General features: G+C 46.1%; 2 protein-coding genes across 2 annotated transcripts; one reads left to right on the top strand and one right to left on the bottom strand.

Annotated features, from left to right (window-relative positions):
- Nucleotides 1-925: 925 nt before the first annotated feature.
- On the bottom strand, nucleotides 926-4,801 carry LOC133908100 (monocopper oxidase-like protein SKU5). Its single transcript, XM_062350227.1, has 8 exons — nucleotides 4,423-4,801; nucleotides 4,204-4,313; nucleotides 3,838-4,108; nucleotides 3,604-3,742; nucleotides 1,882-2,614; nucleotides 1,726-1,804; nucleotides 1,400-1,602; nucleotides 926-1,319 (listed from the first exon to the last, which is right to left on the bottom strand). Exons 1-8 carry the CDS (start codon nucleotides 4,558-4,560, stop codon nucleotides 1,208-1,210), a joined length of 1,785 nt encoding a protein of 594 aa, XP_062206211.1. The 5' UTR covers nucleotides 4,561-4,801; the 3' UTR covers nucleotides 926-1,207.
- A 1,247-nt stretch (nucleotides 4,802-6,048) lies between these two features.
- Nucleotides 6,049-13,099, top strand: LOC133907712 (chaperone protein dnaJ 13-like). Its single transcript, XM_062349787.1, has 13 exons — nucleotides 6,049-6,315; nucleotides 7,458-7,744; nucleotides 8,381-8,578; nucleotides 8,664-8,778; nucleotides 9,736-9,822; nucleotides 10,046-10,134; nucleotides 10,234-10,318; nucleotides 10,580-10,633; nucleotides 10,860-10,940; nucleotides 11,087-11,164; nucleotides 11,504-11,743; nucleotides 12,604-12,711; nucleotides 12,816-13,099. Exons 1-13 carry the CDS (start codon nucleotides 6,172-6,174, stop codon nucleotides 12,870-12,872), a joined length of 1,623 nt encoding a protein of 540 aa, XP_062205771.1. The 5' UTR covers nucleotides 6,049-6,171; the 3' UTR covers nucleotides 12,873-13,099.
- The last annotated feature ends 328 nt before the right edge of the window (nucleotides 13,100-13,427 follow it).

A 13,427-nucleotide genomic window follows, 5' to 3' on the forward strand; every position in this document is an offset into this window, starting at 1 on the left:
AGTAAAAGAAAAATTCTAGAATTAAATATTTTATTCTCCTTTAAAATTTCAAAATTTTAAAAAAAATCATGAGAATTTCAACAAAATTTTAACCACTAACCACAGTTACCATCTGAAGCTTAATTCAATTCAACCTGTTTCAAGCCCATTCATGCATTTCGCAGTTTACCACCCAAAAAAAATGAAAGCAAATTCTATAAGATCAGATCCTACTAAAGAACTCATTTACTATGATAACACATATTCACTCCCTATCTCTCTTCTTTAACCAGCCGTTAAATCAGAGAATATGTAACTAGATCAGAATAAAAAAAATATATGAAGATCTTATAAAACTTATTCTAGAAAAAACAATTGGAAAACGGCAGACGAGGTGCAGTCACTGATCCGCCAGGCTGTGCCGCGGTACGACCGTGGGCTACCCAGGTCCACCAGCCCGCTGCCTGCCGGCGACTGCGAGTCCAGACGAGCGATGCGATGACTGTCAAAATCGGGTCCGTCTGCCCAGTCAAATTGCTGCGTCGGCGAGCATGTGCAGGTGCAGCAGCGGACACAGAAAGCAAAGGCGCCGGCGGCACAAGACTCAGACCGCAAGCAGTGCGGTAAATGCAGTAAGAAAAAGAAGAGAAAACGCTGCTCCTTTGACCCCAGATTGTACAGAACCACCGTGCCTGCATGTGCTGCACTCATGCCGTTCGTAATCCTCCTCGGCCGTGTCAAGTGTCAAGGACGCAATAAAAAATCAGTGCAATCACAGCGGTGGTTTTGCTCATAAACTGTAACAAGAAGGCAGGCAATTACCACACTGCAAGATTGCCGTCGCTTAGAATGTTTATCTGAAGTTCTGAGCCAGTATGAATGCTTTGCTGTCACTGAACGAACACATATGCCGGTTTCAGATGAACGTAAGAAGTTAAGCTAGACAGACAAAAAAAAAACTAGGATTAGGATTGAACCTGGTGAATAAACGCATGAACAAATCAAATCGTAAGCCGTGGTAGCACTTGTCAAGGAAACAATCGACCCTTCCTAAAAACAGCCCAATGTGAGGGCAAAAAAGAACCATGGGCAATTGGGCGCACAATACACAAACAAGCTCATATCGACAAAAGAAAATAAAACGGCTTAGCCTAAAACCTCTGACCCTAAAGAAACCGACACAGCAGAGTCGTCTCAGCGCAGGAACACACACAGCAGCGACGCCACGCTACGGCGCGAGCACGACGGCTCCGACCAGGAGCAGCGTCGCTGCGAGCAGCGGACTCGTCGCGGACGACGACCGCGCCGACGCCCCCATCTTGTGGTGAGGAGTTTGCTCCCTGAAACAAACAGAACGTTGACAAGTTAGGAATCGAATCATGCAGGATTCAGATGGAGGGTTGTGATCTGGAGGCTGTACTTCTGGTACTTGTGGAGCTGGCCGCAGTACAGGGCGTTGTCAGGGATGGCTATCTCGGTCTTGTTGCCGGTGTCTTCAGGGTTGACGACCCTGACGTAGACCTCCTGCCCCAGGTACCACGAGTCCAGGTTCTCAGACCGCACGTTCCAGATGCCGACGTTGTCCAAGGACACCAACACCGCCGCCCACGCGCCCGGGTAAACCTGAACAATACAAAACAACACGAATTTTAGAACCATTTCAACGGCAATGAGAAGCTCAATGATAACCATCAACAGTCACTTGGGCCAACAAATTTTTAAGCTGACGACTATGGATTTCCTCACCTGTACAGTGCTGCGCGCAACGCCGTCGCCCTTGTTGTACGTACCCCTGCTGTCCTCTGTCCATTCTCCATAGTCCATCCTGCGTCGACGAACACGGACACGACTTAGTAGCCAAGATTGACAAGAACGCCAGGAGCAAGCTTGTCGATTAGTTACCCGACGACGAAGAAGGCGTATCCGTCCATGTGGTAGCTCTGCATCCTGGTGTCGTTGTTCTGAAAGATGAGCTCCATGAACCCGCGGTAGGTGCCGTTGATGATGGACCGCGCGATCCGGGGCGCGCCTTGCAACGGCCGCTCCGGGAAGTCCAGCGTGTACACGCCCTTCACCCCGTACGCGTCGGCCAGCCGAAGCGGCGTCTCCGGTGGCGCGTAGGAGAGTCCGTTCAGCGTCGCCCGCCGCCTCCCGCCGATGGACACCGGCGCCGTGCTCCGCAGCAGGTACGCCTGCGTCACGTTGATCGACGAGTACCGGAACGAGCCCTGCGGGTTCGGCCGCGCCGCGCCCGCGCTCAGGTTCCACCTGACGGACCTCGCCTGGTTCATGGAGAAGGTCTTGTCGTTCTGGTCCTGGGGCGGGTCAGGGAGGGGGCCGGAGGCGGGGCCCTTGGAGTTGGAGTAACGGAGGACGGCGACGCCGGTGACGCGGCGCCAGAGGGTCTCGTTCACCATGCGGGCGCTGGCGACTACGTAGTAGTCGGAGCTGGCGTTCTGGTCCGTGGTGACGAGGAAGGAGTAGGACTGGCCGACGTGGACGTCCAGATTGGTGTAGTTCTGCTGCGTGGTGTAGGAGCCCTCCGTCTCGACGAGCAGCATGTTGTGGCCCTGGATCCGGAAGTTGAGGCTCGTCGACGTGCCCACGTTGTGCACCCGGATGCGGTACGTCCTGCCTGCTCCATCCATCCATCGGTGCACAGGTTCATCAGTGTGGAAACGGTGAGTATCAGGCAGCTCCATATGATATCGATGTGCGAAATGTGCAGATTTGTCATGCCAGGATAAAAGCATGTACAATAAGGTACTTAGAGGGGATGTTTATAGAAAAAAAATCGAGTTTTTTTCTCAACCGCACTAGCACATGTGTTTAGATGGAGGACGGGGTGTTTACTTAAGCACCACCGCTTATACTAGTACTAATAAGATAATTAACTATATCTAAGCATATATAGTCTTTATTTGTATTGAAAATTATAATTTTTATGTAGGTGTTTAATGCTCTATTTTCTTAAACACCTAGCTATAAGCATCTAGCATTATTCATGACCTAAGCATTGCTGTTCTTGAGGGGGAAAAAACTAGTCCAGACTCAAGAGACGTTGAAGTTTCATGTGTGAATTTTTCACAGTAGGAGAAGCAAGTGCCCTGCTGTCTGTCTAAGAACTATTCACAAGTATCCTGACAACAAGTAAACTCTACCGACGCATTCAGGAACCCTGGCAGCACTCTGCAACCTAACGACCTCTTTCTGGACCGCAAGCATTATTGACAGTTAAGACTGCACACAGCAAGCAAATAGCAGCAAAATGCGCAGCACTGGTGTGATTTAAAATGTATAGTGATCAGTGCAGCTTGATGAACTAACAAAACCAGAGTACTGCACCCTCAGAAAAAAACCAGAGTGCTGCAGCACTAGATGACCAGAGTCGGCAAAATTCTCTCTTGGTATCATATTGTAACACTCTACAAAAGTGAAGGACCATTAGCTAGAAAGTTAGTACTATGAAACAGGGTGTCAAGATTCTTATCCGAAGAGAAAAACAATGCTCTGCATAAAAGCAATGCAACCTGCTCCTCCACTTGCCAGCCGGTTAACTTTACGGATTACTGCAGAACTAGTAGTACTAAGTACAGTGCTAACAGGAGGGGCCTAATCAGTTACCCGGATGCACATTGAAGGTCTCGTACTCGATGCCGGCCGGCACAAGGCTGTCGTTGTACCGGTACGGCCCCTTGCCGTTTATCAGCACGCCGTCCGGCATCCCGAGGTCCTTCCCGCTGTCCAGCGTCTTCCTCAGATCCTAAAATCCAGACCAAAATCATCCGCTCAGTGGGCATCGCGACTGATCTGTGAGGTTAGTTACGAGTTACGACGGTATCGCCGAGCTAGTATTACCGTGTGGTTCTTGTTGTACCAGTCGCCGATGAAGATTGTGATGTCGCCGTCGGGGCGGCCGAAGGGCACGGCGATGACGTCCCGGTTGTTGACGATGACGCCGCCAAAGCCGCCGGCGGCGCGCTGCAGGCTGGTGGAGGGGAAGTAGAAGAAGCTGCCGATCTGGTCCTTCACCTGGAACTCGTACGTCCAGTTCCAGCCCGACGGGATGGGGCAGTTGGTGCCCAGCACCCCGTCTTGCCAGCAGTTCTTCCGGTGCTGGATCCCGTTCCTGCATCTCAAACCAACCGCACGGTTTTCACTTGCTGCAACGTGGGATAATGTAAGTAGGAGTGTGTGCTTCGCTGCCGTTGAGTGCGCTCGCACCAGGTGATGAGGAGGGGCTCGTCGAGGTCGTTGAGCACGTTGACGACGACGTTCCAGTTGGTGGAGATGTTCACGACGGGCCCAGGGAACTTGCCGTTGATGCCTATCACCTACCGGCAGGTTTTCCAACGGTTCGTCAACACTCAAAACAAGCTGACCAACGAATGCGAAAGATGGAGGAGCAGAGAAGGGTGTGAGTGGTGGCGCTGGCCGGCTTACCTGCTGCTTGACGCCGAGCGGCGCTGCGGTGACGTAGGAGACGTCCCAGTCGAAGAAGGCGTAGGGATCGGTGCCCAGCGCCGGCCGCAGCTCCAGCGCCGCCAGCACGGCGGCCACCAGCGCGAGGAGCCGCCGCATTGCGAAGCTCTCCGGTCTGTCGCCTTGGAAAACGAGAGCGCGAGTGGACTGGACTGGACGAGGAAGTGGCAGATAAAGCGAGATGCGAGGCGGATTCACCTGCAGTGCTGCATTGTTGTGGCGAGTGAGACGGACAGGAGCAGAGAGTGGTGGGGGTGGTGGGGGCAAGCCAATCGATGGGTCACAGGGTGGCAGGATTGGGATCGGGACCGGCCTGGCGTGGCGTCGCGTCGGACGGTTCCCGCGCGGCGGGGTGCGTGCCGTTGCGCGGTTTTTGTATGGGTTTGGTGCTCGTTTCGTCGCTCAGCGGCTTGTTTCTTCGTTGGTTGCGAGAGATGCTGGCCGGTTTGGGGCCAGGATCTTAGGTGTTCGAAGGTCGTTCGGTTACCGTTTGAGATGGATAAGATGGCAGTATACTCCTTCTGCCATCTACTTGCAAGGTGAGAGGTAGAGTTCCCAACACGGAATGCAACATGCAGTCTGACACCGGCAAATGGGGGCAAATCAATACAATACATGCATCCACAAGCCGGAATGCGTACGCCCATCTCACTTCGAAGTTCGAAACCTGAGCTCGCCACCACAAGTATTAAAATCTCTCCTCCGGACTACGGTCGAGAGAGGCAGCGAGCCCATGTCGCGCGGCTTCACTTGCGCTTGCACATGCGCCGCCGCGCGCCACGGGGTCGAGTGCGCGGCGCCAGCCGATCGAGAGGCCAGAGTCCGCGCGCCGATCGGTTCGGGCTGCGGTCCACCGATGCCGCACCCCCGCGCCGCGCGTGGGATCCGCTGCGGTCCACCGAATGCGGGCGCGGGATGGGGCCACCGCGACCATCGGCTCCGGTCGGTGCATGCGCGGCGTGACCGTGACAGCTAGTGGTTCACGTGCATGGGCCCGTAGCCGGCCGAGGCCGACAGCCGGAATTATTACCCCCTGGCTACGAGCGCGGGGACGGACGGACGGTGGATCCTGGGTTTACCACCGCATCTGCCGTCTGCACGTACGTACGATCCTTCGCGCGAGTACCAAAAACCGAGGCGTCCCTAACCGTCTGCCTCTTCTCCGACGAGCTAGCTCTGTCTTCCGGCAGAGGGGTGCGCGGATGGGAAGGCAGACGCGGAGGTCCGGCGAGCGGCGCCCGGACCACCGGTGGAGGAACTGAACTGTATGCGCGTGCGCGAACCTTCGGCCGATCGGCAATTCGTTGCCCGACCCCCACCCCGGGGCGGTTGTTTCGCTCCCCGACCCTTGTGGGCTTAATGAGATCCGACCCGTTGTGTCACCTCCGAGGATGTATGGCCCAGATGGAGAAATGGGCCATGGCGTCACATCAGATATGAATTGGCCTGGTCCAATAGAATCGAAGCATACGGCCCAGGAATGCTACCTGCGATGGACTGGCTGGCGTCTAACAAGTCTACGCTACCTAGAAAGGGAGACGGAAACGGGTGATCCTACAAACCCGGCCTTGCAGCAGCAGTAGTAGGAGAGCATCATTAGCAAGCCCAAATCCATCTCCAAATAAAAAAAATAAGGGAAGAATTCCGCATAAACCCTCGCGTCCAAAAAAACCCATTCATCACCGTAGCAAGCCGCCGCCGCAGGACGGGATGGCGTCGGCGCCGGAGCCGGAGGACGGGAGGGAGCTCTACGCGCTGCTCCACCTCTCGCCGGACGCATCAGACGAGGAAATCCGCAGGGCGTACCGCCAGTTCGCGCAAATCTACCACCCCGACAAGTACCAGGACCCCCAGGTAGAGCCACCCCCTTCCTACGCGATTCGTTCGTCTCGAGCTGCTTAGCTTAGGGTTCAGGGGTGCCGTGCTCCGCTCGGAGTTGGGTTGGTTCTGGAGTGGTGGTAGCTTGGTGGGGCAACCGGCATCGGGATTCGATCGGTTTGAGCTGGCTGAGCTGCTTGTGTCTACGGGTTTTATCATGAGTACCGTGTTGATCTCGGATTGAGCTTTGGTCGGTATACATTAGCATTGCTAATGCGCTATGCTTATTTGTAGTTCTACCAGTTACCTGTTTTCATTGCGAGATAGAGATCAATGTGGATTTTTTTAGGAACGCGAGATTAATTAAGGGGATGGTTTGGCAATATGTATGCAAAATGTTGTAAAATTTTGTTCCTTCACTACCTATTTGACTTTAGGAGATAATTAGGAGAATCAGAAGGGTCATCAGAATAGGCTGGTCATGTGGAGCAGTGCGTATTTAGGCGAGTTTATTTGTGCTTGTTGCCAAAATTTAGTCTGGGCGGTACTTCGGGAAATTGGAATGTGCCACGAGCATAGGGCTATCTATGATGCTATTCTGTGAGGAGTCTCCTGGGGTCAACTGGCTAGTAGCAATGGTTGGTGTGCTAGCCACCCGGGTTTTAATCATCCCTCCTTATGAAACATGTTGGGTGGCCGCCTCTTCGCTTGTCCTCATTTCCCATTATGTTGCTATTCCACACATATGCCCTTTCGTCTTAAAGAAAGAAAGCCCCAAACTTGTCCTGTGCATATCCCTTTGGTGCAAACGTGTTCGTTTGTATTCATTTTGTGAGAAACTGTTCTGCTTATATTTGCTCAACAGAATGGAAGTTAGAGAGGGAACTGATGATTAGCTAATTCAAAGTTATGTGATGCGTATTCCACACATATGCCCAGTGACTTTGAAGTTACCATGTAGTCTTTAGCTGGTAGCTTGGCAGATGCTATCAGGTGTATCTAGTGCACTACTGGAATCTCCACACTCCATTTCAAGCAATAAAAATTCATTTGGAGTTAGTTAGATTCTTGCACTTCTGAAATCTGTATTTTGTTGAACTAGTCGTATCATACTGTTTACATTGGTGAACTCTCCTGAACTGACTAGGATCCTTGTTCATTTTATTCTTGTTGTCTAGATGAAGGATGTGGCAACTGAAAACTTCCAACGAATACGTGATGCGTATGAGATACTATCGGATGAGAACAAAAGACAGATCTATGACATCTATGGTATGGAAGGGTTAAATTCTGGCCTGGAGCTTGGCCCCAAGCTAAGTAAACCAGAGGAAATTAAGGAACAGTTGGAACGGCTGCGACGCCGTAAGGAGGAAGAGAAACTTTTCACCCATGCTCGATCCACTGGCTCAATAATTGCTAATTTTTCAGTGCCACAGTATTTAGATGGCTATGGCATCATGAGAGGGTACAGAGTGTTCTCCATTTTAATATATGCTTGTACTCTCGTTGTCCAGTCACATCATTGGGAAGCTTTTAAGAATTACGATAATATGGAAGCAATCTATTGTTTAGTTCGTGGCTACAGTATGCTGCAAATTACTTAATAATTTAGTACTTGTAGGCCTTGTATGTTGATTGTAATTTTGTTTGTGAAATTGTTGCTTGCTATTTCACATTCTTCAGCATTTGTGCTCATGATGGGCCATGTTTTATACCTTCCGCATACTGGCACCCAGGATTATGAAACTTTACTTATTCACGTTCATAATTACTATTTGCACCCTTTTGATCTCATGCGAATTCTGAGTGCTTAGATAGCTAGGTTAGGGGTTACAAAACCATTTGTCAGGAATTTTACCAGACCGTGCCTGGGAGCTAGGAACCGGCTGTGGCTACTGCCTGCTTACCTTTCATGTTTTGTTTTTGTCTCATTTTTCTTTCACTTCTCAACAATTTTCAACTTCCAACAACTTATGGTGGCACTTTAGCTATTTATTTAGAACCTCTTGACACATCTTTTCATTCAAGTACTTCTTTAGATTTTTTTATGAATAATTATAGGCAGTACCATGTTTTAATTATTTGATTTGGAAATGGCTAGAATGGGGATGTCTAGTGAAGTTCAGTTGCCAGTGTCCAAGCAAAATACTGTTGTTTTTGGTGGGAATTTGGTTGTCAATGGTTCAGCAGGAACTGGAGCAGCAAGCACTGTGCTGCGGCACCAGTTGTCTTCAGTTTCCTCTATCGAGTTTATGGCAACAGCTGGACTACGTTCTGTTATTGGCATGCAGACATTTCGGTGAGATTCGCCATCCCTTATTCGTCCTCTATTGCTAATTGCTTGCATCTTGCAAATCGTAATTCGTTGGCATTATGTACTTCAGTCAAATTTCACCACATTCTACAGCAACTTCCGGACTTGCTGTTTCTTTGAGAGATGGATCTATCAACCTGTCAAATGCCTGGACTCGCCAACTAACTGAAAATGCTGTTGGGAATGTATGGACCCCTATGCTCAATGCTCTCTTCATGTGCCCGATACACTGTTACTATGTAACTAATATATGCAAGTAACTTAGCACTTCAAATACTATGATAATGACATGAGTAACTTAGCTTTTCTCATTTAAAAGTTGTACTTTTCTAGTTATAACGCAGAGCTTCCAGCTAATTAGGATTGCTAGAGCTAGGCAAGCTTTTAGACAGTATGACTTTAGGCCTTATAATCTTATATTTGATTTGTGTCCAGAATGAGATGTCAACTGTTATTTTTACAGTTAATGCATAATTTTGGACCTCCACCTCATAAGATCCCGTATCTGATCTGTGTCCAGAATGAGGTGTCAACTGTCTCTTGCTGAATAGGTTAGAGCAATGGTTTGTGCAGATTGCATGTTAGAATCTTTCAAATGTGATAAATCCAAATTGTGTTCTATTTTAGGCCTCGTTTGGTAGCGCTCCGTGGAGTGATTCCGTGCGGGAATCAGCTCCTGCGCTGCCAAACGCTCTGTCTGGGAGCGGATTCCGCGCAGGAATCACTCCACAATTTGTATTACGAGGTGGGAGCTGAAAAATCTAGCTTACACCTGATTCCCGGCTGATTCTCCTCAATTTCAACATAATATTCTCTCAGGAATCACTTCCACCACTAGCACACCAAACGATTTTACAAATAGAATCATTTCCACCACAGAATCAATTCCACCCTACTTCCACCACAGAATCAGAGCTCTACTAAACAGACCCTTAGTTCTCACTGATTTGTGCTTCAGTGAGGCGTCGTAGCATAGTTATATGTTACCTTCTATCTTTTTATAGTGTGCATGGGATCTTACAGCTCCATTACTAAGTGTGGGTTGATAGTTCATCTGCTGCATGTATATATTTGTTATGCAGGTAAGCTAATGGTATATTTTTCCCTTGTGTCTATTACTTCCTCTTTTCACCAATCTTCAGATACAGCTAGTCCTTGGTACTGAATCAAGTATTTCTGTTGGATGGCAAAAGAAGGATGAAAAAAGTTCTGCAGCAGGAGAAGTAAAGGTAATTCTGCATGGTTGGGCTTTATGTATCTTACCTTTTACAATGCAGTTATGCAGTATAGCCTGCACGTTTCAATTGATTTTGTGTTCTTTGGTTGTAATGCCTTCTGCCTTCAAGAGCTATCTGTTTATATATTTTTTTCACCTCTTACATTAGGCAAACATCCAACGCTTGCCTTTCGATGGATGTTTCATTTTTAACCACCTTTCCTTTTTCTCCTCAGTTTGGAACTAATTCTTTTGGTGCATCTGCTCATTACACCCATCGTTTCTCCTCCAAGTCTCATGGTCGCATTGCTGGGAGAGTTGGAAGGTACCTGCACTTTTTATATCACTCGTTTCTGGCTGTATAACATGCATTTTTATGAGTTGGTAACTCCTGTTACTTCTTTCTTGAACTATTCTCTTGCAGCACAGCTCTTGATTTTGAAATTGGAGGAGGGAGGCAGATATCAGAATTTAGTACTGTAAGGATGATGTATAATATAGGAATCCAGGTGAATTGCTTGTTTCTAAGGTTCCTTGAGTTTCATGTGTTCTCAGTTTTCTTCTTGAACTTGTATTCGGTTTCTGCAAGATTGCTAAGTTTTTGTCGTTTGTGATCTTAACATTCTTAACCGCTTTGCTTCTTATATTATATTTTGTATTAACCTTTCATTGCTTAATGCGTTTCACCACAACATATCTTTTCTTGTAGTTTTGACAGCTTGCCACATTTTTATCCATTTGTGTTCTCAATTCTTTCATATCTGATGTAGGGTGTCTCTTGGAGATTTGAGTTACATCGTGCTGGTCAAAAATTAGTTATCCCTGTAAGTTGAGCTGGTCCACCTTGGATTCTCTCATGGATTTCCTATGCTTTGTTTATCTGATAGTTTAGATATAATATAACTATGGCATAAAGATCACAGCAATACAAGGCGATTTTACTTGCTTTCAGTTATTGATCCCTGCAACACAACATGGGGAGGTTTTACTAACATGTTTTTTCTTTGTCATTCACTTTTCAGATTTCACTGACTTCTGCTAATTGTACAGGTCTTGCTTTCAACTGATTTAAATGTGTTATTCGTTACCAGTGCCTTTGCTATTCCTTCAACACTATATTTTCTACTTCAGGTTCTACATAATTCCTGACCTACTTCTATTATTACCCTGACTGAGATATGTGATAGTTCTACATATACAAGACTCCTATCTCACTTTCTCCACCTTTGCTGCATCTGTTAACTAATGCCTAGGTGTGGCCTCTTATTGTTTGACAGACATATGTTGTAAAGCCTTACCATCTTAAGCGGGAAAAGCAGAAGACACTTGAAAAGATGGAAGGCTTATCTACACAGGTAAACTGAGGTTATCTGTGTATTTACATGCTTGCTTATCTTACTCGGATGTACATAAAGGGTGGGACTGGTCTTTCCTGTTTTAACCTTCATATATAAATTATTGAAATTATTTTGGAATAATTGCCCAACTTTGGTTGTCACGTGCTAGTTTAATTAGTACACATATATACATATACTGGTAGCATGCCTTTCACTTTTCAGAATGGAACAATCATATCGTAGTTTCTCTTTCTTGCAGTTTGTAGCTTTGCAACATTTCCCTGACTGCATTGCTTTTCCCTGTTTAGTTTCCTTCAAAAGGGTTGCCAAGTAACCGAAATGTCTTTTTCTGTATAGTTAACTGAAGCCAGAAAAGCAGCTAAAAAAGCACAAAAATTGCTGGAACCTGTCTCCAATCGTAAGAAGAATAGACAGCTGGAGAACAACGGATTGGTAATTACAAAGGCTCTGTATGGTAATCACAAAAAAATCAAAGAGAGCAGTGAATTGAATGAGATAAATGATGATGTGGCTTCACAAGTATTGGATGTGACCATCCCACTGAACTTCCTCGTTACTGAGGCAGGTCAGCTCAAGGTACAATCTAATTACATTGCTGATAAGTTTTTTTATCTGAAACATGAACCTAGCACTTAGCAAGTACTCTCTCCGGTCATAAATACTTGTCGCTTTGATAAAGATTCGTTCAAACTTTTAAACTTTGACTGTCAATAGCTTCCAGAATATTTAGTTTGGAAATATAAAAATCATATGTGTAGATTTATCTTGAAAAATATTTTTATAATATTATATTTTTATTAGATATTATAACTATATTTTAATAGAAAACAATAGTCAAAGTTGTACATCGTAGACCGTGAAAAGTTAAAAGCGACAAATATTTATGCCTGGAGGGAGTACTATCATGTATCATAGTTGATCTTTTGCATTGTATCATAGTTGATCTTTTGCATTGTATCTATGCTTTTCTGGTTAGTGGTTCCATTGGAAGACCAATATTATAGTATGGTACTTGTGGGTCTGGGTTGCAACTTGCAAATAGATAGGAACTGCTTGTTACATAATCATCATGTATTCGAACCATGTATCCAGATTTATATGTATTTGAAACCCGAAAAATCTCCGGTTTCTCTGTTTGTTTCAGTTAGAGATTGTGGATTGTGATTTATAATCTCCAAGCTGAAACAAATAGATCATCATCACAATCCAGATTGTAACAATCCCAGCAATCCGAGTTCTATCAACTTCTGCAGATTGTACAATCCAGCTTATTATAATCTAGTTTCTTATAATCTAAAATCTATATGTTGCTTTTTATAATCTCCAGCTGAAATAAACAAACCCTTAGTAGCTTCTGCTTCACGTTTCTGCAAGCTACGCTAGCAAACGTTTGTCTAGTTATCTGATACTGAATGCTATTTGTCTGCCACCTGCAGCTTCATGAGGGGATAAAGAAGTCTGGAATAATGGGCTTCTACGACCCTTGTCCAGGAGATCCGAAGCTATTACTGGTTGAATACACATTTCATGGTCGAAAATACAAGGTAGAGAACACCGTAACATCTCCAGTACATACCATCCTGTCGCAACTGTTATTTAATGCCGTTGTCTATGCAGAAATTTTCTTGACCATTTGGTTTGTTGACAGGTCATGGCGGATGACTACGAGGCACTGTTGATACCACAAGATATCCATCAATCTTAACATGTTACTGATGTAAAGCAGCATCAAAATGATTTTGAGTCGCCATAGCTATCTTCTCACAGTTTTCATTTGTGTCGATGAGTTCTCTATTATTCCCAGTATCATTCCTTTATGCGGCCCATATGTTGTATACACGCGTGGGTTTGTACCACCTAGTTAGTTTATGTGAGGGCCATACATACCCCAACAGCTAATAAATTACGGTCAATCAAAAGCTTACGATCTCAGTGCAGTCTTGACCTGACAAAACATGGATGCGAATGATTTGACTGGCGAAGATGAGGCTGTATCGTGTGCCCTTATTCACTTTTTTTAACTAAAAGTAGAGCACTGCCGTATCATGTAGGTTTGTTTGGTAGAGTTTTTTCTAATAAAAATTATCTGTAGAGAGTAATTTTTTTTGTGGGAAATGATTCTTTAAAATAAACTATATGGAAGAAGTGATTTTGTATGAGAAGTGAATAGGGGAAGTTGTTTTTTTAAGCTTTTTAGCTTATAATTTATTTTAGAGAATCATTCTCACGGATTTCACTCAGAGAGTTAAAAACTGAAAGC

This window comes from Phragmites australis, chromosome 24 (genome assembly GCF_958298935.1).
Source record: "Phragmites australis chromosome 24, lpPhrAust1.1, whole genome shotgun sequence".
In the NCBI taxonomy this organism is placed as follows: Eukaryota; Viridiplantae; Streptophyta; class Magnoliopsida; order Poales; family Poaceae; genus Phragmites; species Phragmites australis.